Source organism: Cenococcum geophilum, assembly GCF_001692895.1.
Source record: "Cenococcum geophilum 1.58 unplaced genomic scaffold K441scaffold_9, whole genome shotgun sequence".
NCBI lineage: Eukaryota > Fungi > Ascomycota > Dothideomycetes > Gloniales > Gloniaceae > Cenococcum > Cenococcum geophilum.
Genome location: NW_027137567.1, coordinates 578,154 through 603,407, shown reverse-complemented (window position 1 = coordinate 603,407; position 25,254 = coordinate 578,154). Strand labels below are relative to the sequence as shown.

The 25,254-nt window shown below is 44.1% G+C and overlaps 7 protein-coding genes across 7 annotated transcripts; 3 read left to right on the top strand and 4 right to left on the bottom strand.

Moving 5' to 3' along the window:
• Window positions 1–10,428: 10,428 nt before the first annotated feature.
• Window positions 10,429–11,681, top strand: K441DRAFT_362832 (uncharacterized protein). The gene has a single exon (XM_067641394.1). It carries the CDS (start codon window positions 10,763–10,765, stop codon window positions 11,534–11,536), a length of 774 nt encoding a protein of 257 aa, XP_067506976.1. The 5' UTR covers window positions 10,429–10,762; the 3' UTR covers window positions 11,537–11,681.
• Window positions 11,682–12,074: 393 nt separating this feature from the next.
• On the bottom strand, window positions 12,075–13,018 carry K441DRAFT_630441 (uncharacterized protein; the record flags this gene model as incomplete). The annotated part of the gene is made up of 3 exons (XM_067646273.1): window positions 12,489–13,018; window positions 12,279–12,443; window positions 12,075–12,231 (listed from the first exon to the last, which is right to left on the bottom strand). Coding segments are annotated over exons 1-3 (444 nt in total), but the record flags the coding sequence as incomplete, so codon positions are not given.
• A 358-nt stretch (window positions 13,019–13,376) lies between these two features.
• K441DRAFT_655322 (uncharacterized protein) lies at window positions 13,377–16,181 on the bottom strand. The gene has a single exon (XM_067647835.1). The coding sequence runs from the start codon at window positions 15,833–15,835 to the stop codon at window positions 13,856–13,858; it is 1,980 nt and encodes a 659-aa protein (XP_067506974.1). The 5' UTR covers window positions 15,836–16,181; the 3' UTR covers window positions 13,377–13,855.
• A 2,344-nt stretch (window positions 16,182–18,525) lies between these two features.
• Window positions 18,526–19,720, top strand: K441DRAFT_362800 (uncharacterized protein). Its single transcript, XM_067641393.1, has 5 exons — window positions 18,526–18,758; window positions 18,824–18,991; window positions 19,077–19,362; window positions 19,453–19,565; window positions 19,661–19,720. Exons 2-4 carry the CDS (start codon window positions 18,936–18,938, stop codon window positions 19,501–19,503), a joined length of 393 nt encoding a protein of 130 aa, XP_067506973.1. The 5' UTR covers window positions 18,526–18,758; window positions 18,824–18,935; the 3' UTR covers window positions 19,504–19,565; window positions 19,661–19,720.
• A 110-nt stretch (window positions 19,721–19,830) lies between these two features.
• Window positions 19,831–20,631, bottom strand: K441DRAFT_427386 (uncharacterized protein; the record flags this gene model as incomplete). Its single annotated transcript, XM_067641592.1, has 1 exon — window positions 19,831–20,631. A coding segment is annotated over one exon (801 nt), but the record flags the coding sequence as incomplete, so codon positions are not given.
• Window positions 20,632–21,094: 463 nt separating this feature from the next.
• K441DRAFT_694072 (uncharacterized protein) lies at window positions 21,095–23,530 on the bottom strand. The gene is made up of 2 exons (XM_067652695.1): window positions 23,301–23,530; window positions 21,095–23,246 (listed from the first exon to the last, which is right to left on the bottom strand). The coding sequence occupies exons 1-2, from the start codon at window positions 23,494–23,496 to the stop codon at window positions 21,451–21,453; spliced, it is 1,992 nt and encodes a 663-aa protein (XP_067506971.1). The 5' UTR covers window positions 23,497–23,530; the 3' UTR covers window positions 21,095–21,450.
• Window positions 23,531–23,682: 152 nt separating this feature from the next.
• On the top strand, window positions 23,683–25,148 carry K441DRAFT_655320 (3-ketosphinganine reductase-like protein). Its single transcript, XM_067647834.1, has 3 exons — window positions 23,683–23,818; window positions 23,877–24,008; window positions 24,070–25,148. Exons 1-3 carry the CDS (start codon window positions 23,705–23,707, stop codon window positions 24,955–24,957), a joined length of 1,134 nt encoding a protein of 377 aa, XP_067506970.1. The 5' UTR covers window positions 23,683–23,704; the 3' UTR covers window positions 24,958–25,148.
• The last annotated feature ends 106 nt before the right edge of the window (window positions 25,149–25,254 follow it).

Here is a 25,254-nt window from a genome sequence, read left to right as displayed (position 1 = left end):
AGAAGGCACCGGATTTCTAATTAAGGTCCTTAGCGACTATAAGAATTTATAGTACTTTATAACCATAAAATAGCTAAGCTATTATTAGGCCCGCTAGTTAAAATATCTATCCTATTTTTAATTCTTAATTATATACCGCCTAGGCGTTTAAAGTTAAAAGCCTAATACTTTAACCTAATATTTGCAAAACGCGCTAGCACAAAAAAAAAGCGCGCTCTTACTAAAACTAAACCCTACTTCGTCTTAAACTATTTAACCCTCCTACTAAAGACCTTATAGTACACGTCCTTAAAATAATTAATTAATTAAACAGATTATAATTAACGAATACTTAAATAATAAGTTTATCTAAGAGACGCTTAAGCTAATCTATAATAGCGTTAGACGCTTTAAGAAGATCTTTCTAAGTAAATATAAAGCTTATAGAAACCTCCTATATTACTAAAACCGTCTAGTTATCCCTAATTATAATAAACTTAAGCTTAAGCTCCTTAAACACGTATATAACCTACCGGTAGCCAGCCACTTAGGCTAAGGAAAAACACTAGAGCTACTCTAATAGGAATACTACTAGCTGAATATATATAATATAATATAAAGGTACGTCTTTAGCTGCTATATTTACTAACGAGCCAAAGCTTTATATAAGACGTATAACGGCCTTCTAAAGCCACTACCTATTCTAAACCGAAGATAGAAGGATATTTTAATTAACTTTATTATTAATCTCCCTATAAGTAAAGCCTGTATAAATATTATAGTAGTTATAGATCAACTATCTAAAATAAGACACTTAATTGCCTACCCCAATATATTAACGCCTACTATCGCTTAACTATTTCTAAACTACGTATAGAAACTCTATAGACTTTCTAAAATAATTATCTCTAATAGAGGCAGCTAGTTTATCTCTATATTTTAAAAAGAACTAACTACCTAACTCTATATTAAAGTACTATTATTTACTATATACTACCTAGAAATAGATAGTTAAATAAAACGTATAAATACTATAATAGAATTGTTGGTCACATAGGGTGACTCACCAATAACAACTACTTGAGTAGGTTACAGTGATGTTGGTTAATAAAGCTTCTTTATTGGAATGGGAGAGGGCGAGGAGCTTAAGGCTCCTCGCCACGCTAGTGCCGCGGCTATACGTAACCACACGTAATATATTCCCGACACTAGCAACTCTTCTTTTATAGTTGCCATTTATATATAAAATACCGCTTAACTAGCATAAGAAATATTAATCCTTCTTACTTACTATTGCCATTGTAATATAAGTCTCGCTATCCGAAAATTTGCCTCTTATAGCGGCTTATATAAATGCCTCTAAACTAAAGCTTATAGATTACTATTTAGTAAAAATACTAAACTAAGGAGAAGAAGAGAAAAGAGAAAGAATTATTTAGAAGTAGTAGGCGGACATCTTATAAAGACCGCTAAGGCGCTAGTGGTAAGCGAGCCAATAGTAATTTTCTATCCTGGGGATGGAAAATCCTAATTAGCTAGTTAAAGTCAGGGTCTGTAGAATGTCGCAGGTAGTATACCCTAGTACTATTATCTACCTTACTAAGTTCTATAAGAAGCTTTTGGCAATTCTTCTTTTATAAATATAGTGCTGCAGGAAGGCAGTAAGGTATTAGTTTAGCTATAGGTGGAAGCAGCAAAAGTCTATTTAGGTGGTAGTACAGTACCAGCGGCGGTAGTAATAGTAGTTAAGTATAGAGCTTATTTATTAGTCAGTTAGTTAATTGTAGGCGTATAGGTATAATTATTTAGTCGGTAGATCGCAGGCGTATTAGCGCAATTAGTATCGTAATAGTAGGTATAGCGGCGCTATCGGTTTGTTAATAGTATATAGCAGTACGGTGCTAGTATAGGGTCGGTTCCGTAGGCAGATCGGCACGGAATCTTATTATAGGGTTAGTTTATAGGTATATTAGTTATAACAGTTATTAGGTTTATAACTGCCGTAAATACTAACAGTTCTTTTTTTATACTTATAGCGTTGCTAATATAACTATGCCGTTTTAACCACTTCCCCCTTATATTACTTTCTTTTTACGGTACCCTCTATAAGAACTCCCTATCTAAATTATGCTAGTAGCCACCTCTATAGCTACTTTAGGAACCATAGGAGTCTTAAAATCTTTATAGAGGAATAGGTAACTATTGCTGCTAATTAAAGATACTATTTATAGATTTGGGTTATTGTAAAGGCTTTTACAGAAGCTTTTGCGGAAGCTTTTACAGAGGTTATTGCGGAGGTTACTGCGGATATTGCTGCGGATATTGCTGCAGATATTACTATAGATATTACTACAGAGATTCTTATAGAGGTTACTGCGGAAGTTGCTATAGAAGTTGCTGGTGGGTTAGGATATCGTTTACAGATTTGGCTTATTATGCCGGTTATCCAGGCGCGGTAGGGGTTAGGGGAGATGTTTTGGCGCTTAAGTGGGACGGAGCTTGCGCGGATAGAGCTTGTGCGGACGGAGCTTGTGCGGACAGAGCTTGTATAGATAAAGCTTGTGGAGACGGAGCTTATACGGACAGAGCTTAAGGCACGGGTTGAGATACGGCAGCTTAAGGAACTTAAGGTGTTTAATAGCCTAAGGTTATCTATAGTGGTTGCTGCGGAGGTTGCTACAGGGGTTCTTGCGAAGGTTGCTGCGGAGATTCTTGCGGAGATTCTTGCGGAGATTCTTACGGAGGTTTTTACGGAGGTTAAAGCGTCTTTAATAGTGTATTACTTAGATTCTAGCATAAGTTAAGCTTCTTTTAGTACTTAATCTCTTATAGAGTCTATTTATGCTCTTCTTCTGCATTAATAATATGCTCTTAAATATTATCTCTAATAATGCCCCTATCTATAGGGACAAATATTTTATTCTCCTAAAGGAAGTTACGGAAGTCTTATATAATAACCTTCTTCGTAAGAGCCTATATTTCCTTTATCTATTTAATAAAGTCCTCCTTTATATAATACTATAGCATAGTATTCTTGTATTTGCTGTCTCTGTAGTATACTATACGGTATAATAGGAATCCGTTTAAGTCCTATTACTTAGCGTTTATAAAGTCAATTATAGCTTTATTCTATATCTTTAGGTTAATATCTTTCTTATACTTCTTTGGGTAGGTTAACGCTATAGTAGGTATAGAATTAATGGGGTGTTATACATTAAAGGTAGGTAGGATTTTCGGTTTTATAGGATCTCGTAAGTTTGCTATTAAGAGGTAGGCAATTCGAGATATTATTTAACGCGTTTTGGACGTTATTTGACGCGTTTTAGACGTTAACTTAGGACCGTAGGTTTAGTAATACTTCTAACCTAAAGTACTTAACTAAATCTTCGTAAATATGGTTATTCTATATAATAGATACAACTTAGTATCTCCTAGTACTTAGTGACACTTCTATTACTAGTTTTCCGTAAGTTTAAGGTAGTATAGTATTACCGGAATCCATTCCATATAAGCGTATATAGCACCCCTATATAAGACTGTCTCTTCTATTCGAAAACCTAGCTGCTCTATAGTTGACTATATATTTAACCACTAATTAGTGTTAGTTATATAGGGTAACTCACCAATAACGACTACTTAAGTAGGTTATAGTGATGTTGGTTAATAAAGCTTCTTTATTGGAATGGGGGAGGGCGAGGAGCTTAAGGCTCCTCGCTACGCTAGTGCCGCGGCTACACATAACCACACGTAATATATTCCCGACAAGAATAGTATATTTGGATATACACGTTATATTTATAAGATAACTAAATTAACTAGCTTATATTCGCTAAGTTTACTATAAATAATTCCGTCTTAGAAACTATAAAGGTCTCCATATTTCTAGCTAACTATAGCTAATATCTATAAATAGGTTTTAAACCTTTTAGTAATATTCCTTACCCCGCTTATTACGCCTTATAAATTATAAAAGTAAATAACTTTATAAAGAAGATAGAGGAACTATAATAGTTCCTTACTAATAAAATAATATAGGCCTAATTTGTTTGTAAAGCCGTAGTAAATAAGAAATAAACCCTAGCACTAGCCTACTAAATTAGTAACTTTATCTAGCTAAATATAAGAAACCTAAATATAAAACACTCTACTAAGAAACTTAATTAAAAAAAAACGCTGGCTCTTATAAGGTTAAGAAGGTCGTTTCCTCTTACGCCTACTAGTTAAAGCTTCCCAATACGGTTAAAATCCGCCCCATATTTTATATATTAGTCCTCCGCCCTACTACCCCCATATTAGACGCCCTACCTAGGCAGATATAAGACCTTCCCCTACTAGTTAAAGTAGATAGTAAGAACGAGTACTTTATTAAAAGAATTAATAATATTAAATATAATAAACGGAAACGCTAGTATATATACCTTATAAAATAAAGAGGCTTTACTAAGCCTTTATGGGAACCCATTAACTCTATAGAACTTATATAAGCCGCAAAAGACTTTTATAAACTCCACCTAGAACTACTATAGCCCTATCTCGTAGAAGCTTAAGTTTAAAGGGGGGTACTATTACGGGATACCCCCGTAACACCTTATATACATCCACTTATTTCTACTAACTTAGTAATTAAAGGCTAACTATAAGACGGCAATTTGCGGCAATCTAACGGTAATCTGCTATATTCTGCTATATTCCACTAAGTTCTACTAAATCCTACTAAGTTCTACTAGGACTACTACCTAAATCCTATTCTACTCTATATATATATTAACTAAGCAACTAAGCTAACAATATATACTCTTTCTCCCCATTTTCCTACTTTCTCTCCTTATATAACGTCTTAACCTCCTTATATAATGTCTTAACCTCCTTATACAGTTTATATATATAGCTTAATAATATCTACCTTACTATATATTATCGTCGCTTATACTTACTCCGTAATATAACCTAGCTATTATAATAGTTTATTAATAGGGTTATTTTCCCCTAGTTTGTATTTAATTTTAAAATTAAATTACGTAAACTTCTCTGCCTATTTAGCTTATTAAGGTATAAGCTCCTTTATAGTTATAAAGTAGCGTAAATTATAAGAGTATAAGAGTATATAAGTGGTATAGCTTATATACTTTAGGTAATATTGCCACTACTTAAAGTAGTTAACTATAGCTAGTAGTTCTTTATTGTAGGTATAATACCTAACTTTAGGCTACTATAATTTTCTGTTATAAAATGCTATTAGTCTTTAGTAAAGTTAGGTAGCGTCTAGATCTCTATTAGGCTATAGTAGAATACTAATAAGGGTAAAATTTAATATATTATTAAGAATTATTAACAGCTAATTTAGGTTAAAATACTATAGTAATAGAGCTTTTATAAACCTTATATATAGTTTCTAAAAGGCTTCCTAAACCTTTTTAGGCCATATTTATAGTTTATACTATTTAGTTAGTCCCTTTTTAGTTTTCTTTCTTTATATATTTAAGCTTTTTTGCTTCTTAGGCTAGGTCTTAAAAAGCTTTTATAATATAGTTAGATAGATACTAAGTAATATTTAAACAGTTATAAATAAAACGACTATAAAAATTAGCAAAGCCTAGGAACACTTAAGTATTCTAATAGCTCTCTAACTCTGGCTACTCTTAAATTATCTATACTTACACTAGGTCCATAACTACGCCTAAAGGCATTATAATATAATCTAGAAACTTTACTTGCTTAATATTAAATATATACTTTAATGCCTTAGTATAGAGGCCCTAGTTATTTAAATATTCTAGCACTTTATGGATATATTACTTATACTAATTCTTATCTTTTAAGTAGGTTAGGATATTATTTAAATAGGTAATATATATACGGTTAACTAGTCCCCTTAAAGCCCTGCAGATATATAATTAGAATATTATAGGCATATTAGCTAGCCCAAAAGGCATTATTAGATGCTTAAAGTAGCCGTATTAGGTTTTAAAAGCGATCTTTTACTTATCCCCTTCTTTAATACAGAGCCTATAGTAGGCATTTTATAATCTAGTTTTATAAAGATCTTCGCCCTAAATAGTTAATCTAGTATTTTACTAACTAGTGGTAATAGGTAACGGTTCTTAACTATAATTTTATTAAGATCGCGATGGTCTATATATAGCCATTTGGTTTTATTTGGTTTTAGGACGAATAGGATTAGTATACCCGCTAGCAACTTATTAAGCTAGATCTATCCCTTTTCTAGTAAACTATTAAGGTACTCCTATAGAATTTTAAGCCCTTTATAAGAGAGGTTATAGATAAAAAGGCTTAACAGTTATTTACCTTTCTTTAGATTAATTATATAATTATATTCTAAGTTCTATAGAAGGACTTTAGCTCGCCTACCTAAAAATACCTTTAATAAGTTTTTTAGGCCTAATAGAATATTTAATAAATTAAGGTTATATTTATCCTCTATATTATTATTAAGTAGGTCCTAAAGCTCCCTTAAGACGCTTATAGGCAGCGTTGCGCGCTATAGTAGTTATTTATATATAGTTACTACTATACGTTAAATAGTTGCATATAGTAGCCAGCAGAGGGTAGGGAATTCTTTAACGCAGCGTTTAAGGTACCGTAGTATACTCTCTACGTATTACTTAATCTAAAGTAACCTATAATAATAGAAGTATTTTATAAAATCTTTAAGATTGCCGCCTTTTTATAGTATCTCTATAACCTATCTAGTAGTTCCCTATAGGATATCTATTATAAAAGGGTTATTGCCTATACTAGGCTTTTTGCCTATCTTATTATAAAATAAAGATTAGATTTAATACTCCTTTAGGTATAAAGCGTATTCTATTTCGCCTAGAGCTATATTATTTAGGATATATTTTAAGCTTATTAGTAATATACACTCTTCTAATTCTTTATTATTCTACTCTTTAAAGGCTCCTATTTTAAAGCGTATTTTAATATATACTTTTATACGCTAGGGGTATCTAAAAATAAGGTTATAGTCTATAAAGTTAGCCGCTTAAAAGGGTTATAGATTAACTATCTTAGTACAGTTATATATATTGGCCACTAATATTATAAGCTTATAGGCATTATATAGCTTAATTTAATGTTTATCTAGGAAGCCTATAATAGGTTTCCGCCACTATAGTAACAGGATAAGCTTATACTCTTTTGTTAAATTATATTATATAAGATTAATTTCGGCGCCGCTATTATATAGTACTTAGAACTAACATACCTCGTTTATAGAAAGTACCATTTCTAGCTTAATAGTAATATAGAGGGTCTCTCCTTTTATATCTTGCCAGAATTACATCTAAGCGTGTTCCGTAATACTTATAAGCAAATCCGAAAATATTTGCATTATAGAGGTTGCGGATATTGAAATAACTTAACACTAGTATTTTATATTTTTTTCTTAGGGTTAATTAATTATATAATAGAACCTAGGCTTTTAGAATATATCATATTTGTTACTTAAGTATTTTTAGGTCTTATAATCATTTTTATATTTAAAAAACCGTTATTAGCAATTCCGGAAATGTATATAACTTTATTAAACACTAGCTAATATATATAAAACTTATATAAATCTATAATAGCCACTTTGGAGAACCTATTATAGCCTAAGAGATATATAGCGCCTACTAAAACCCTATAACGCGCTAATTACCAAGTTATAGATATCCAAGTAAATTTATTATATACTACTGCCGAAACCCATTAGGTGGAGAGGGAAAAGTTAAATAAGGTGTCAAAATAGCTGCAGTCGCATTGGGTGTTAGATAATTAGACTTAGAGGAGTTTTAGAACGGACTAGGAATAACGGCTATAGGACTTTTAAGATCAGCTTCTTGCGCTTTATAAATTAAAAAACTTAACAGCTAAATAAAATCAATAAAATCAATAAAACTATTACATTTTATATTTGTATTATAGACATGCAGAGCAGCTTAAAGTCCTTAGGTGGTTATTGTTTGGGTAAGCCGTAGGCCGTAGGCGATTTAATTAACATATCGTCCGTTCGGCGGCGCTTTTTACTATATATCATAAAGACGCATAGAGTAGATATACCCACCGATTATAGAGCTGCTTCTGCGGATCAATTTAATGGTATTTTTAAGATAATAGCTATTGTGGGGGTGTGGATCAATTTCATTAAAAAAGGTGACTGCTTTGTATACAAACAAGGTTGCATCGCTTAATAAAACCTACGAAAGTCCCTTAGACCATAGGATCAACTTTTTGACAAAAAAGGTCAGCGATATCCGCTAATTAATTCTATGCGTCTAAGCTTGCCGAGGTAACATTTAGGGGATGTCGGCGAGCAGTGGCCTAATTTTAACAATCAGACAGACGCGCCCCGTTCCGCCTCGCTTAAGCCTTGCGCGCTACGCCCGAACCGGCAATCGACCTCAACGACCACCATAAAATGCCCTCCCTCTGCCGTCATTTTCTCCCCTTCTCCTCAACCTTTTCTCTCTACTCTCATCCCTCCGCCCGTAAACCCCTGGCCTGCGCCAGATACTCTCATCCAGCACGGCCTGCGCGGCCTCATTCCTGTCATTTCCACCTCTACGCCGGATGCGCAGTCTAACTGCCCTACCCGCCAACGATTGCTGCTGCTACTCAAGCTGATCTTCGACTCGCGAACACATCCGCGTTTCGTAGCCTACTCCCTTTCTATCCCCTCGCGCACTTTCGCCTTCCACTCTGGCAAGCTCCTAGCCGCAGAACCTCTGGCGGGATGCTCGCTGCTCCTGTGACAGTAGCAGCCGTGGTTGTATGGTTGAGTGACGAGGTACCTACCTAGTGCAGCCAACACCAGCAACTCAGTCCCCCCCTGCTCCGGACTTGCCGGTGGCATGTACCTTGCTCTGCCTCACTCTTACCCTAGGAATGCATGGCGCTCACACCATTGGCTTAGCAATTGATACTCCTGGACTGTGCTCCGCTTCTTCGGTCGATACAGTGGGCCAATCCCTCGCTCAGCTACCATGGCCCGCTCCTGGCCCCGTTCCCTAGCGGTGACGTGGCTATTCACCTCGCATAGCGCATGAACTCGGTCCCCTCAGTGTCCGATTCGGGATCACCGTTACATCAAGATGCTCTGTCTTCCATGAGATACAGGCGTTGCTGTAACATCGCAATGCAACCGGCGGGGTTTTGATACCTGGGGACCGGCGGCTAACAGCGCGGAAATGGCGTCGGGAATGCTGTAAGGGGATTGGTGTCACTCGCAGGCTAATCACCTACGTCCCAGAGCGCCGCCGGCGAGTTTTAGTCATTCATGCACTACCTGGCATAGAGTCGCCCTAGGCAAGGAGGGCGGTCGGTGATCGAAACCGCCGATCGCCAGCTAATTCTTCGGTCGAAGTGATATTAACCCTTGAACAGCTAAAATATGCGCACGACCGGGTTAGAACGACCATTTATCAACCAATTGCTGGGTGGGCAAGGCAGAGTTCTATTACAGTTTAGCACCTACACCGCCTACGAGTGTGATATGCGGCTATGTTGGAAACGCTAATGTCGACGGGCTTCGAATTGCATCTCCCTCCCCTTGCAGACAGCGCGTTGCACTGCCCACGACGTCTGTTTGTGCTCTGGATGCGGCATTTATGCGGGCTCGTCATGGTTTCCACTTACAGTGGGTAGTGTTGGCAAAATCATATAAAGCAAGACTCAGCCCGGAGAAGGAATCACAACCCTCGATCCCCTCACGACTAGAGAGGTCAGCAAATTGCTCCGCCGAAATGGCCACCTCGTTCAGCACTCTTGCATCAACGTCTTCGCTTCTTCGTGTAAAAATAATTCAATACGATCCTTCAGCGCCTAAACCTGAACCGAAATCCAGGGCCAAGCCCAAGATGAAAACCAAGATGGTAGAGCACAACCTTTCTAAAGTCGGCTCCTTGACAGATTGTGGAGGGTGGCTCGATATCGACGCTTTCCCGGTGCCAGATTTCGATGCAACAAGCTCTCTTGATCCGGAGGTACCTGCTCCATTTGGAGCTGCAGGCCCTTTCAACTCGCTAGATCAAGGCAGTATCCGCCTGTTGAAAGTTAGATTCCAATAGGACCCGGGCTGACATACGGATGTGGACGTGGTCGATGACCTTGAGGTCGGTCCCTCACCTGACAAACGAGAGCATTACCAGTCTGGCCGGGAATCGCTTGACAGAACGGACCACGCTACTAGCGTTGCGAGGACAAACTCGGCTATACACAGATTAGTTAATGGACGCAGTGTAAGTAGGTATGCGAGTGGATTGTGGTGGCGACTTACTAACTAGCGATAGAATCCCCCTACCTTTTAGAGGGTGCCACGGCAAAGAACATAGTAGAATGCAAGCCAAGCCTAGCAATAGAGCGTCAGGTCATCGAGAGGACTCTTACGACACAGTTGCTTTTTTTTTTAAATTTTTTTTTTTATCCATTGTATTATACTACGTACAATACTGCGCATGCAGCCTCTAGGCTATGGCGCTATAGTTCTATATACACGAATCCTTTCTAGGCAGCTTAACATGTACTAGTAGCTATGTCCTAGTAGTTTATAAATCCCTAGACTAGGGATTTACAGCTTCCTAGTAAATACTAGGTTGCTAGCAACTATTAGGTAGTGAGAAAACGGTAGGAAAATAGTAGAAAAATCGAAATAAAATCATAAGTAATCCTAACGCCTGTCCCTGTCCTATTTATAGTTTATTTCTATCCTTTTGCTTTCTATGGTCTATCTACTAGGACTTTAGTGACGCGGTTGCTGGCAACTAAGGAAATCATACCAAACAGCATGGCGATGACGATGCGGCTGACATGCACGCCCTTCCCCCGGAGGACATGGAAGGTGTTCATCATGGTGAGCAGTGCCGTAGCACTAGCTAAGGAGCTTGTTCCGACGTCTTACACAGAGATATCACCGGCAGAGGACGAACCGTTGTCTGGCGAGGCCGGCGCCACCAACGGACCGTTATCAATACGCAAACGGACGCGCGCCCCATCCGCCGTTATGATCATCTCCCCGGCGGGAGGACTAGATATCACACCACAATCCGAGCTGGAAGACCCTCGTCCGGCGAAGCGGCGAGGTTCGGCTGAGCAACGACCAGAGAGCCTCATGCTCGATCTCGTATCCACAGCCAAGTCAACGCCTCTGTCGGCCTCTAACGCCCCGGATTCCCATCCTGGGGTCAGCAATGAGCCTACTCTTGGTCCTCTTGACAGTAGCAGCGATGGCGATGATGCTGGAAGCCCAGCCATGTCTCTAAACGAATCCATCGATGTGGAGAATGGCGGTGATGGTACACACCGTCGTAGGACAGGCGAGGAGCTGCTGCGATTTCCGAGAGCGTCGATCGTTTCTTGGATTCGGACAGGCATGAGAANCCAAACGCCACTGATGGTGGAGCTGGGGAGAACCATGAGGAAGAAATCAGTCCGGCTTATAGCGTTTTCGGCGGAGCTCCAACGGCGACTTCTCGGCAACGTGAACCCAACAATTGCCGATTCCGAAGAAGGGAGCATGGTCCGCCACGGGCTGCTCTTAGACCACAGGACAGGAGCATAACGCCCGCGAGTACGTCGCGACAAGTAATGTCGTCCCGTTCACGTCGCCTGCCCGAACTCAGAACGCACGCCGCGGCTTGGCCCGGCTCCACGCAAACATTTTCTCCAGGAATGAAAGGCTGCAGATGAACCCAACCTGAACTATGGACTCATCACCAACGCGACCTACCAGATAGCCGAGTTTCATATCCATTATCGGCAGGATTGAATTCACGTCGGTAGGTAACACCCCCGCCCACGTTCCTCGAAGGTTGCTCGTTTGGACGGATCCCAATTCCATTATCGGCGGAATGGATCTCATGTCGGTAGTTTGGACGGATTCTAATCCCGTTATCGGCAGAATGGACTTCACGTTGGTAGTTTGGACGGATCCCAATTCCATTATCGGCGGAATGGATCTCATGTCGGTAGTTTGGACGGATTCTAATCCCGTTATCGGCAGAATGGACTTCACGTTGGTAGTTTGGACGGATCCCAATTCCATTGTCGGCAGGACGGATACCTTCATCACGTCGGGATTCAGGTACGTCGCGTGGATTGAGGGAACGGCAGGTCGCGGCGGCAGAGCCAGTTCCGTTTCGACATTCCACAATGATAGTGGCTTGTTCGCTGTCATTCAAGAAGGCCTCGTAGTCACCCATTCCGCCAGAGATTACCATCAGATCCACGGAAATGCCCTGAGCTCCAGAGCACTGCCTAATGACATATCAATTTGTGCGCAGTTCAAGCCGTGGCGATCTTACCATTGCACGGCCGCGGTGCCGTTAGGGACACTGAGTGGGATAGAGATTTTTGCTGACGAATCTCCAGCACAGTTCTTGGGTTTTGCTACCGCCGAAATTGGCAGAAACTTCGGGTCATAGAAGCTAAGCGTGGCTACACAGCTTGCGTTTTTGAAATTGGAAAGCCTGGCCTGATTAGATAGGGAACAATTACAGTAGGGCAGCCCTTACCGATATCTCAGCTCCCATCCGGTTTTGACTTGAACCACAGGTCCAGTAAGTATCGGCAGAGTCTGATCGAAAGGAATGATCTGGGAAAGGCCCAGTCCGAACATGAGGAGATAGAGCTTCATGATGCGTTGTCGTGGTCGCTAGCAGATTAGTAAGGCAAGGGTAAGAACCGATGCGGGTGATCTGATTGATCGAATGCCTGACCAGCACGGAGATATTTATATGCGCCCTTTCGGAGCAATATCCGTTTCCTGTGCCCTGTCTCCAGTAAGTTCAGTGTTGGGGTTCATGATTGCAGGATACAGGAAACAGGAAACAGATTCCACAATCTTGTACATTCAGCGGATATAGATGCTGAAGTCCAGCAATCTCTGTGAGCTCTCGAAGTTCAAGCACGAAATGTACCCTAGCTTTCCAAATTACGGGCGAGTGACAGACCTGGCAATACGACTCGCCGTCCCAGATAAACCAATTGTCATCGAAATCCTCCGAGATTGCGAGGAGGGGGAAAATCTGCGGTTGAAAGTAGCGGCAACAATTCTGTATGATCGAGTGAAGCGGCTTTCTCGTCTTATGTCTCGCCACCGCGTTCAGATTGAATCCGGGGCGGAACGAACTCGGGGTCGCCCTGTTTCTCCCTCCACCGCCCTGACTAACTGTATGACTACGTCGATCAGATCCTTCGATGACCCGTCGCACGTGATTCGCCATAAAATCGATCTTAGCCAGAGATGGAAGTGAAGGGCGGAGCAAGCCCTTATGAACCAAGTACCTACCTAGGTAGATGGGTAAAATAGGCGGCAGCACGTGAAGTATCTTGGCGATACGCGTCGTCTTCTACCTACCTAGGTAGATACCGTTTTTTCTTTTCACGATCAGTTCCGGTCGCCACCTATCAAAACTCGATGATATAGCGTCTACCTACAACCAACTATGGTAACGCAATGTCAACGCCAATACTTTACACAGTAGCTATGGTCCAACGCTTCTGTCCAATCAACTACAGGCATCGCTAAAAGAAACTATTGCCAACGCGATTTTGACAAAAGGAGATAGCTGTACTGAGAGTATTTAGACGGTTCACAGAAGACATCTCGAGTAAGACACGCCTATATGAAAGCAAGACCCCGACAACACTCCCTACCCTGAATCCAGAGAAGAGGAAAAATAAAAAGCAAAGGAGGAAAAAATAACAACAGATTCCCGCACCCATCATCTGGGCCGATTGTCGTCCATAGTCACCTCGTGCTGAGTCGGTGGAGAAGTTTCTTGATAAGATTAAGTCGGATGTACCGGAGACAGAGGTCGGAATGGGACGACGTTTGATTCTGAGTGGAAGGATGAGTGAAAACGGCGGTAGGGACTCTTTAGGGCTCATGGAACAGAGGCACGCTGTGCCAAGTCTGAATCCAGTCACTCTTCCCCTCCGACTCCGGCCAAACCGCTTCCCACGCTGGTCTGACCAGCTCCCCGTCGCGACACCACTTGAAGTTATCCCCCATGTACCGACCAAGACTCGCCTTGAGGTCTTTTCTCCTGCGCTTTTCCACCCCAAGCTCTCGGACAAGAACATCTTCGCTCTCTGAATCTGCCCGTTCGCGCTCGCATGACCAGCTATGTGCCAGCCAGTCGGTAAGCGTTGAGAAGGCAACTTCCCAATAGTGGTGGCCCGCACCCTCCACCGTCAAGTGTTGGAAGGAAGGCACTATACCTTGTCGCGTCGCGCGGTTGGCTGCGAAGATGACGCGGAAGATGGCTTGCGCCAGTTCGGCGTCTATGGCTGCGTTGGTGAGCTCGGAGCGCATCTGTTGGGCTACCTTCCCTTTGTCTGATTCCTCTTCTTCGGTCAAGTCGAACGTATAATGGAGATCGAGCGAGAGGGTTTGCAGCCACGGAAGGGAGCCCAAGGCTTTATATGTGGAAACCTCTCGTTCGTCCCCTGCTGATCGCCGCACCCCTACGTGCAGATTTTGAAGATTTGGACAGGTGTTGTGAACTTCTTGGACCTCTTCAAGCGAGGCAATGTTACCCAAGTGCAGTTTCTTCAATGATGCACCGTGTCGTGTCAGAACAGCAGTTGTGGTCGCCCTGATCATGGGGTTCTGCACGTGAAGTCCATTAAGATGAGGCAGAGCGGAGAAAAACCTTGTAGACCAGCGTGTTAGAGGTTCGTTTTCCTCTATTTCCTCGTTGTCATACCCCAAGCGAATAGATAGGGTCTGAAGGTTTGCAAAGATGCTTTGCTCCGCCATCTCGGTGAGTTCTTGTAGATATTTAGCATGGACAATGGTCTGTAGGTCAAGAAAGCGCAACTTCGAAAAGTCGGTGTAGGCTGCCCACGTCGAAAGTCGTTCATGATAAGTACCGTAAAAGGCAAGCCTTTCGAGGCTGCTCTGTGACTTCTGCGTAACACCTTCTTTACCCGCAAAGAATCCTCGCCAGGGCGGTCGTCCCGATTTGATGGCTGCTAGCAGATATGGGGAGTTGCCTGCAGACTGAATATACATAGTCACGGATCGCAAATTTGGTGCTATCCCCGCGGTCATGTGCTGCACCGCTTCTTCGTTATAGTCTAGATTCCCATCGGTGTCAAACGTTGTGGATGGTGCACATATGCTGGATAAATTTGGAGATGAGGCCAGTGCATATTCGTCGGGATCAATATCGTGGAGCTGATCAAGTTTTTGATATAGGCTGCGCAGACTGAAGGTGTGCATATGAAGACGGGTTTTGGGTAGACTGCCGTGCAGGGTGTCCAAAATGCAGCGCGGGATCTGATCGGTGGATGCCCAGATGAGTTCCTTGAGCCCTGGAAATGTTGGGATGAACCCCGCGACTGGACCCCATGCTTCGTTGCATCTCGCTTTGTTTTGTTCTGTGCATTTAGGCTCAGACCCGCAAAAACTTCCGAAATGTTTTGGCCTGGAGAAAGCATCCTCTTCAAGAAGAATGTCCTCACCGTTCTCATCGGCCTGCTCCTCGAGTTCTCCTCTCCGAAAGCCTATATGGTACTCAGACCACCCAAGCTCCGGTTCATCGGCACCGATCATCATGCTTCCGATAATCTTTACTCGGCGGACATATCTCGTCCGATCGTCGACGGTGAGAATATAGCTCCACCGTGCGAGGGCCTGTTCGATCTGCTGCTGATCTCCTGTATCGAGTAGGATCCGTTCAAAGCGCTCTCTATTTGCTGCTGCACAACAGCGCTTGCTTACTTGTGAGAATGCAAAGAGGCTGCGACGCCTGGAGCCGCTGTGTGAGAGGTACTCGCAGATCAGCTCGAGCGCAAGTAGAGGAAGGCGCTCAAGAGGCGAGTAGGATGCAGCCACGGTTTGGAACTCCATAGTGAAGGGGTGTAAGCAGGATAGAAGAACTGTGCTAGTGTTCGAATTCTGGTGACATTCGGAGTGGGCGGGGGTTGCATGGAATAGAAGAGTATAGAGACAAAAACGCCCCAAGGCCCTAAGTCTACTAAATTCTACCAAATTCTGCCAATACCGTTAACACTTTAGATGTCTCTTCGGCGCCGAAAAAACAGGCCGGAATGCGGCACCGTGCGCAAGCCTCATGTAAATAACAACAACAAATTACTACACCCCCAAGATGNTCCAGTATATGTACAGCTGCTACACCAAGCGGCTGCATGATTGTAGAAGAGCTAATGGGCAGATGACCCAGTATTGAATGCATATTGTATTGTTTTGTGGCGTTGAAGCATGAGATTTGGTGGTGTTGAGGCATGAGTGCACGGTGCCGCATTCCGGCCTGTTTTTTCGGCGCCGAAGAGGAGATGTCTAATAACTTTAACCGGCAAGTTGTCTAATTAGTTAGATCCCTGCCGAGACTTTTAGCGGTTACCCTTTTTATCTTAGTGTCTATATAACTAACGTCCTATATACTTAGCCCAGACGCGCTCGCGTTCTCCTTTCCTCCCTTATCTTACGTCTTGTAGTCTAGTTTAGCTCTATCCCTAACAAGCCTAAAAGCAGGCTTTTTTTTAAAAAGGGGGGTAATGTAACGACGCTGGGGCGCGTCACCTGCCAAATTCTGCTGCAATACTGCCATATTCTGCCAACCGTACGGAGGTGCGTTTCAAAAGTCTTTGCCGGCCCTGCCTAGGTTAAGCCTAAAGAGCCCGCATATAGCCGAAAGTTGGGCGCATTCTAAGCCGGTTCTGGGGGACCTTAGGCGCCATTGGGCGGCTTCTAGCCCGTTGCCCTACCAACCTTAGGGCGGCTACCGCCCATAAGACCGCCTAATAAGGGGCGGCGAAGACTTTTGAAACGCACCTCCGTACAATTAGCTCGTTTACTACTAGCGCCTTAGCGGCTGGCCTATATATTTATTTACATCGGTCCTAGCAACCCCTTTTCCTTCTCCTTAGCTTAGTATTTTTGTAATATAGCATTTGTGTATAATTACAGCACCTGTTGTACCAACCGCGTGCTTACGCGTTTACGCGTTCGGTGTACCCACTCGCTTACGCGTCTGGCGCACTCCTAAAACACTAGCTAGTTAGGGGGGAGGTGCGTTAGTATATAGACTACGTAGCCTACCTTAATAGAATCGACAGTCACTACCGTCTAAAAGAGTATACGATACTATACGTATTTCGTGCCCCTAGACACGACTCGCCTATACCATTAAGTTAGTATAAACAATTTGTTTAAGCTTTAATTTATTTAAGCCGTAATAGTTGGCTTTCGGAAAACCTAAAGCCCTAGTAGTGTATCTCTTTTAATAATAACTAGGGCTTAATATAGAAGGAAAAAGAAACTTATTGTGGTATATATTGCGACTAATACCCCCTAGGGTAAAGTCCGCCTATATACTTTATACAATAATAGGTATTAAATTAACCTTATTAATTAAGACATTATCTATAAGTTTAACCTGCCTATATACTACGCGCTATATTTATATAAGCCTATTATATATTTCCTTAATAGCAACTAGATAATAATTTAGGATACTTATAATTTAACGGTTACTACTAGCGACTTCTAGGGTACCCTTTATACTATTAGCCTCTAGACCTTTTAGGGTAGCTTTTTAATAGTTATAATATAGTTTTTAAATGAAATTAGCTTGCAGAAGCAGATCTATTAATTAGCTTTTATTTTAAATAATTTATCTAGGGTACTTTAGACCCTAGACGCCTTTAAATAATTACCTTTAATACTCTTCTAGTGGATATTAAAGCTATTAAAATAGTCTATTCGCTATAGGTAAAAGACTTCTTTTTTACGCTGGTCGTAAATATAATAAAGTACCTATTATTACTAGCAATAAGTACCTATATAGACCCTCTAGATATAGCTCTTTTGCGTTTTTCTATTTACTTAGTTCTGTCCCATAGTTCTTTAGGTAACTCTATATAACTCTATCCTTCTATAATAACAGGGGGCACTCTACTTAGATCTACCATAATAATTAAAGGATTAATTCTATTGTTAACGTAGTAGAAGTATAAGCGACTATTAAAGCGCTCTATTTCGGTTATATATATAAGCTAAAACGCATTCTTATAGTTTTTAACAGCCCTAAAATGATAGGAATGCATCTATTTCCTAACTTTATTCCTATTGCTATTAAGAAGAAGGTTATAATCTTAAATTACTACTAGAGAATTCTATCGCCGTCTACCTAGAAGAGCGTTAGATAAGGCGCTGGTAGCTATAAGTTTAACTATAGTAGGGAAGCGGTATAGGATTATACCGTAAAGATTAGTATACCTTAGGACGCCAAGGTCCTAAGGTATGTAGCAACGTAACAACAGTAGCGGAATGCAATAGGTATTTAATTCTTGATGAAGTAGAACTTGTAGAACTGAATTCTGCTGCTCTCAGGTGCGGGGCGACTACGTTTTGTAGGCGCCTCGCCTGCGCCTCGCCTGCGCCAAGCCGGTTACGGCAGGTGCGTCTCTACGGTCTGACACTAAGGTACGCGTTAATAAGTTAATATTAATAATACCTAACGTTATATATCTGGAGCCTTATCCATAGGCAGTAGTAGCCTACTACTTACCTTAATTAGTGGATTAATCTAGCTATATTTCCTTAAATTTACCCTCTAGCATTAAAGAGTAGGTTAGGGAACGCGGGTCTTAACTTCTATATAGAAATCGTCGTTGCCAAGGTTAATTAGAGCTTGTATAATCGACTTCCGTTCAGTTGACTAGGCAGGTTTGCCCATGGCTTTAAATATAAGGTAATAATAAGAGGATGGGTGGTGGCATGCGCGAGTACGGAAAAAGGGCTCAAACAGGTGAGGATTCGGCAAATTTCTATTTTTGATCATGGTTTCTGACATTTGATCGTCTCTTTCCGAAGCGACTGTAAGTATGGCCCACCATACAAGCCTTCCTCTCCAAACCTCCGGCCTCACTTCGCATACAAACCTCTAGCATCCACCGACCCACCTCACCCCCCAACTGTCTCCAAAATGATATTACTCTCTACCTCCATCAACTCACTCGGCCTAATCCTGCTAACCCACGCGTATGCGCTCCCTCCCATGCCTTGCTCCCCGCACCTTTTCTTCCATCTTCGTTCTCAACCTTCCACTGACTATACTACCTTCTAGCGTCTACTCCGCACACGAGCACTCCTCCCTGCACAGCACACACGCTAGCCTCTCCACCGCTAGCGCGTCTCCCACCGCGCAGCTCCCCCTCGACATCATCCTCGAGCTGCTCGTGGCCGTGCTGATCGTCTGCATCGGCGTCGTACTCGCCGCGCCGGCTCTAAAACCCATCCGATGGAGCGTGTGGGCGGGCAAGGTGGAGAAGGATGAGCGGAGAGAACCTGGAGATGGGAATGGGAATCCGTTTCGTGGGCTTGAGGAGCGAAGGGGATTTTTGGATGTTAGGGTGAGTTTTTCAAGGAGTGGGAAGTTGCGATGGGATGAAAATCACGTCTAAGGGACTTGCGTGAATTTGGGCTAACATGGGTCTGCGTAGGGTCTGCGGAAGGAATTTGCGGATTGGGTTAGGCAGGGTGCGAAGGGTTGATTGATTGAGGGAGGATTGGGATGGTGCCATTTTTGAGTTGATTATAGACTCAGGGAATTGACGTATGTTGACTAGGCTAGGCAATCGAGTATTTAATTTGTACTTGGTATCTGCTATTTTTTATGCTAAAGTACTATGCTAATCCTATGGTTTGTAGACTATGCCATCTTATTCTCGGAGAGCAGTATTGAATACCAATCTGCCAGCTCCCTAAAATACTCTCATCTTAGCCCACCCGACCACGGCTCTTTAGGCGCGGTCCAATTTTAGGACCATGCTATCAATTTATGTCAATTCTGTGCAATGAGCACTGTTGTTCCTCCATATTCACGCCTTGGCTACCATCTGGTCAACGTCCCCCCTCTGACACAGCCTCTTCCGACATCCCCAGCATGTCGCTTGAGCTTCGGCGTCGACATCAATATCCCGTAGTCTTTGGTCTTTGAGCTCCAACCCGGTGATGGTGCCAACGTTAATCCCACTAACCCACCAGGCAGCCGCACAGACGATTTCTACCACAATCTCTATCTCTTTCTCATCTCGTGGTGCGTAGATCATGACGAATTCCCTCGGTACGAATCGCCGGAACCATCCACCCTTCGCTAATGGATGTCGTTCGCCCCAGCCTCTCTCGAGCACTAACTTCGCGTCTGCCGGGTGTAGTGTCATATGCAAGCTGCCATCACTAGGATGTGCATGGCAGACCTCGCCTCTGCATGTGCGAGTGATTGGTGTAAGAGCGAACAGTCCAGCGCTGTGCTTTTCGAAACATGAGGTTTTCTCTGTAAGTTGATTTTTAGGCTGCTGTGCCAATTCTCTCAGTGCCTCGGAGAGAGCATTGAAGATTATTGGAGAAGACGTTTGGTCCTGCTGGCGTTGAGGTGCGATACCTGTGACTCGAGGTCTGACCCCAACGCGTTCGGGAAGCGTGGTCAGGTAACCAGATTGAGGACGGAAGTGAGACGGAATTGATGCTGGCTTGTAGACATTGCCAAGAGCAAACATGCCGAGGACTTTGATTTTAAGGTAGCCTAGAGGTGTTGAGGGAGTGCCGCCTGGCCCGAGTGATTTGAAGGCATTGTAGTCGCGATAGATGAGATAGAGTACTGAAATTGGAATTACGAGGAGGAGAAGACGAAGAAATAGTATGACGGCAGGGTGTTCAGAACACACTGTGAAGGCTGTGAGGTGTGAGAGTAAGGAGGCCATGATTGGCTCGTGTGGTGCTTCCATCTGAAAAATGCAACAACAAGTATGACAACCTGTCAATGGGCTGTATTAACGCATAAGTATGTCAGAGTGAGTGTTGTAACCCCGGAGCAGTAATTAGAGAGGGCCGCGAACCTAGTTAAATAGAATTGAGAAGAGTAATGAGGAAGTCAGTGAAGCCCACGGCGCAGGAGCAGAGTCAACTAGGCTCATTATCGTGTGCGTGCCCAGGAATTTAAGGTAATCAGGTGCTAGGGATGGCGGTTTTTGCAGCGGTGGTTCAATTGAATTAATTAGATCAATTGGCGTTTCTAGGCGGCGAGGGCGCTTCGAGCTGGCGAAATCATTTGGCAAGCGAAGGCCATCGTCTTGTGACGTTACTGCTCTGTCGTCCACCGTGACATTCAAACTTCGCCACGCAGCGTGAGACGTCCTCATCCTATCGGCGAAGATCCCGTGCCGATCCCCATAGTCTGACTCCATGCACATGCCCGATCCCCACACGCCGACCTGGAATCTAGGCTGACTTGTCATTCAATTCGTCTATTCAGCCATGCTGATTGGGCCCTCAAAGAACCCCCATTTTTCAGATGGGATGCAGCACGAGAGTCACGGTCTCTTTGGCCTCATTGAGAAGAGTGCTTAAGATAATGTGCGAATCAATCAGCATAGTGTGACATTCTTCGGCCCCGAAGTCCCCAGGCCCTGTTAGGCTCTTAATAGCTGGCAATGCGCTATCTACAGCTTCACGCTCTTCACCAAGCCCTTTTTGATGCCCGTTAACTCGCCCTTGTACCCGCCCCTGCCCTCTCCACCTGAATAGACCTGTCTAACACTCTTCAGCTTTTTCTTCTTTTCCTCATACTTCTGTCTCTTCTTAACCCTCGGATTTCGCACTTCCTTCTTCCTCCTCGGCGTCAGGCCCTTGTTCTTCTGGATAGCGTAGGTAATCGCGCGCTTGCCGTCTGCACCAATTTTCTCCGATTCGACCACCCGGCCGCCTTCCCGAGCTGCTTGTGCGTAAGCTTCTGCAAGTCCCTGTTTGTCCGATTTCCGCTTGTTGGTCCTTGCAGCAACCAGGTCATAATAATCCTCGTCGCTCCCTTCATCGCCACGTATTTGTCTCGCCTGCCTTCGGTCTTCCTCGTCACTTTCACCGCCAAGTTCATCACCGGGTCCCTGCTTCTTATTACCTCTCTTCTCAGCCTCAGCCTGAAGTCTGGCCTGCCGGTCTCGTAAACGCTCCCGATGAGGAATGTCCGCATCACCACCTGCATCTCGCCCAGCTGCACCACGTTTGATGACCTTTTGGGTAATCTGAGAAGTGTAGAACCTCAGACTCTTCTTCTTTCTCGCTTTCTCTGCTAATTCATGAGCTGTGAGCTCAGTTTCATCACCGAAATCGGAATCGTCTGCATTCCCGGTGTCGGCAGCAGCGTTGATACGTTTAGGCTTGGCAACCTTCCGACGTGCAGCTTTATCGGTCAGAGAAGCAAGCGTAGCAAGCTCTTCTTCCGTCTTCCGCATCTTTTCAGTACGCTGTGCTTCGGCTTCAGCCTGTGCTGCCTCGGCAACGCGCTGCGCTTTGGTTTTCTTCGGCCTGCGTAACCGTTTCTCGCCATTTGATTCCTCAGTAGTTTTCGTTATCGGAATTATCTCGCCTACTGCATCAGATTCTTCCTCGATAGCAGTAAGCTCGCCACCATTGGCCGGATCAACAATGGGGTCTGCAATACGAAGATCCTTGACTCTCGACCAAAGTTGCCGGCATTTGACTAGACCTTCCATGACTGGATGATCTCGCAACTCAACGGGGGATTTTGCCAGGGCAGCGGATCCATCTTCGTTAGAGGTAGAAGTGAGAAGGGCGAAATACATAGCCATAGCTGCTAGATAAGCTGCAAGTGCCTGATATTTGACAACCGCTATCGGAGGCGAAATATGCATCGAAGAGTCCTTAGAATGGCCATTACGTCCTGTCCGTAATCGTAGCATATTTTCCGCTGCAGTGGCAGCAAGTGAAAGCTCGTCGTGAAGAGATTGTAGATGCAGAAACTCCTTGGCCAAGTGATCGAATTCGGGGTACCTTGTCTTCAGTAACTTCAGACGTTCGTCCGCACCCATTTGATCCGTGATTTGAAGTTGTGGTAAAACCTCAGTAACCACGTCACCGGCCTCGTCTACACCCTTGACCTCTTCCTCTACCTCTTGTCCCAGCCATTCGTTCTCGTCAAAGCCGAAATCAGCTTCAGTCATGCCTTGTAAATGTTTTTGCTGGATTCTCCGAGCCTCAGCTTCCTCATCCAGCGCATCCTGCTCGGTCTCGATTGCATCCGCATTATAGTAGTCCTTCTTTGACGGACCCCAGCCACCAATCTCCTCGTCTTCTTCGTCTGTTTGTGCATTCTTCTTAGCCTCCAAATTATCAGACATGCCATCGTCAAAGTCATCGTCATTTTCGACATCTGGCTCTTCCTCGTCTTCAGGACTGCTATACGCTAGGACTTCCTCGTCCGATGGTTGAAGGAATTCGTCTGCAAGAAGCTAGTAAATGATACTAAAGCCAAAAATTCAGCGGAGGGTCTCACCTCGCTCCCTCCATTTCCTCCTCCGCTTTGCCTCTGGCCCCTCATCTAGCAGAATCTTGTCCTGGTTGATATGGAATTCGTCCTCTGAGTCCGCAACGTCCTCGTAAGTGCTAATATTAAGCTTCGAGTTCTGCTTCTCTTGATCCTTGCTCTTTGACAGCCCATAAGGCTGACCGCCCGCCTTTCTCTTCGCCATGACCACAGCAAATTTCTAATCGAGGTCGTCAAGGTGCTCAGGAAAATTTCGGCTCAAGCTATTCGCGGCGGCCCGGCGCATCTGTTCCGGCGGTGAGCCATTTCGGCCATTGGCGCTAACAGCTTGGCATGGAGCTTTCGCAGACTTCATTTCTAGCAGATGAGCCTAGGGTTTACTTGTAGTGCGCGTGAGATCTCTCCTTTACTCCATGGCTTTAGGTTTGTTCTGGGCTTCAATTGCTTTGCTTGTGTTTCTTGCAGTACTCTCTCTTGACATCATGGGGTTCTTCTCGAGAAAGAACCATTTCCCTGTGGATGGGAGGGTAGGTGGAATAATTTACGACGCCAATCTCGCCGAGCTCTGCTAACTTGTTGTCACAGACGGTTATCCTCACAGGAGGCTCAACGGGCATGGGAAGAGGTCTGGGCAAGCTTCTCGCCCAGAGGGGCGCCAATGTCATAATTGTAGCACGCAACGTAAAGAAACTCCAAGCTGCGCTCGAATATATCTCCGTAGACCCCCCTTTCACTTGCAACCTCACTCCACCCTCCGCAGTCCACTAACACCCACGAGGCCGCAGCCGTGAAACCGCAAACCCAACGCTTCCACTACATCAGCGCGGACCTAACCTCCGCCGCCGAAAATGCCCGCATCCTCGCCGAAGCCACAGCCTGGAATAATGGCCAGACGCCCGAGATCGTCTGGGCGAACGCCGGCGCCGCCATCCCCTCTCTTTTCCTCGACGCTTCGATCGAAACCATGCGCCAGCAGATGGACGTCAACTTCTGGGCAGCGACCTACCTCGCACACGCAACGCTGAAAGCATGGCTATATCCCTCCACCAGCACAACGTCTACCTCGAAACCAACCACCTCGTCCTCCGCCACCGCCCCGCCCGCAAAGAAGGCCCCCGAGCCGCCCCGCCACTTCGTCCTGACCTCCTCCAGCATCGCCTTCTGTAACATCGCCGGCTACGGCACGTACGGCGCGTCCAAAGCGGCGCTGCGCTCGCTCGCCGACTCGCTACGCTCCGAGCTGAACCTGTACAACGGCGCGCGCCGCTCCGCCACCTCGAAAACCGGCGTCCCGCCCGCGCCCTATGACGTGCAGATCCACGCCATCTACCCCGGCACGATCCTGTCACCGGGCCACGATGCCGAGGGAGAGACCAAGCACGACGTCACGCGCATTCTGGAGGAGTCGGACCCGCGGCAGAGCGAGGACGAGGTTGCGATCGCGGCGATTAAGGGGTTGGAGAGGGGGGACTATATGGTTGCGACGAATTGGTTGGGTCAGTTGATGCGGGTTAGCGCGATGCAGGGGAGTCCGAGGGATAACATCGTGTGGGATACCATGGTTGGGTGGGTGACGAGTCTTGCGTGGTTGTTTATTGGGCCGGATATGGAGGGCAAGGTGTGGGGGTGGGGGAAGAAGAATGGGATGCCAAGGGCAAGTGGGTGAGGTGTATAGTTGGAGGTGAGATGTGTGAAAGGGGATAAGTTGTGGAAGTTTGGTCTTTATGGTACTAATATTCTAATTAAGGATACCTAAAATAGCTTATTGGTCTAAACTTCTAGAGACATACGAATCGTTGTTGTTCTCTTAAGGTGTACCTATCTAGACTTTACTGGAATGGATATGACAGAGCGACACTAGGCACGGCATAGAACAGTGAAAGAGCACGATTAGCAAAGCGAAGGTAATGAGACTGGCAGCAGCAATAATCAATATATTGTCAAAACACTAAGTTTGAAACAG

What these genes read in the sequence shown, in the direction of transcription:
- K441DRAFT_655322 (XM_067647835.1), bottom strand. Translation starts at nt 15,835, where the DNA reads ATGGAGTTCCAAACCGTGGCTGCATCCTACTCGCCTCTTGAGCGCCTT.
- K441DRAFT_362800 (XM_067641393.1), top strand. Translation starts at nt 18,936, where the DNA reads ATGATATTACTCTCTACCTCCATCAACTCACTCGGCCTAATCCTGCTA. An exon ending in CTAATCCTGCTAACCCACGC is followed by an intron (nt 18,992 to 19,076) that starts GTATGCGCTCCC and finishes ACTACCTTCTAG; the next exon opens with CGTCTACTCCGCACACGAGC. An exon ending in GGGGATTTTTGGATGTTAGG is followed by an intron (nt 19,363 to 19,452) that starts GTGAGTTTTTCA and finishes GGGTCTGCGTAG; the next exon opens with GGTCTGCGGAAGGAATTTGC.
- K441DRAFT_694072 (XM_067652695.1), bottom strand. Translation starts at nt 23,496, where the DNA reads ATGGCGAAGAGAAAGGCGGGCGGTCAGCCTTATGGGCTGTCAAAGAGC. An exon ending in GAGGAAATGGAGGGAGCGAG is followed by an intron (nt 23,247 to 23,300) that starts GTGAGACCCTCC and finishes AGCTTCTTGCAG; the next exon opens with ACGAATTCCTTCAACCATCG.
- K441DRAFT_655320 (XM_067647834.1), top strand. Translation starts at nt 23,705, where the DNA reads ATGGCTTTAGGTTTGTTCTGGGCTTCAATTGCTTTGCTTGTGTTTCTT. An exon ending in ATTTCCCTGTGGATGGGAGG is followed by an intron (nt 23,819 to 23,876) that starts GTAGGTGGAATA and finishes TTGTTGTCACAG; the next exon opens with ACGGTTATCCTCACAGGAGG. An exon ending in CTGCGCTCGAATATATCTCC is followed by an intron (nt 24,009 to 24,069) that starts GTAGACCCCCCT and finishes AACACCCACGAG; the next exon opens with GCCGCAGCCGTGAAACCGCA.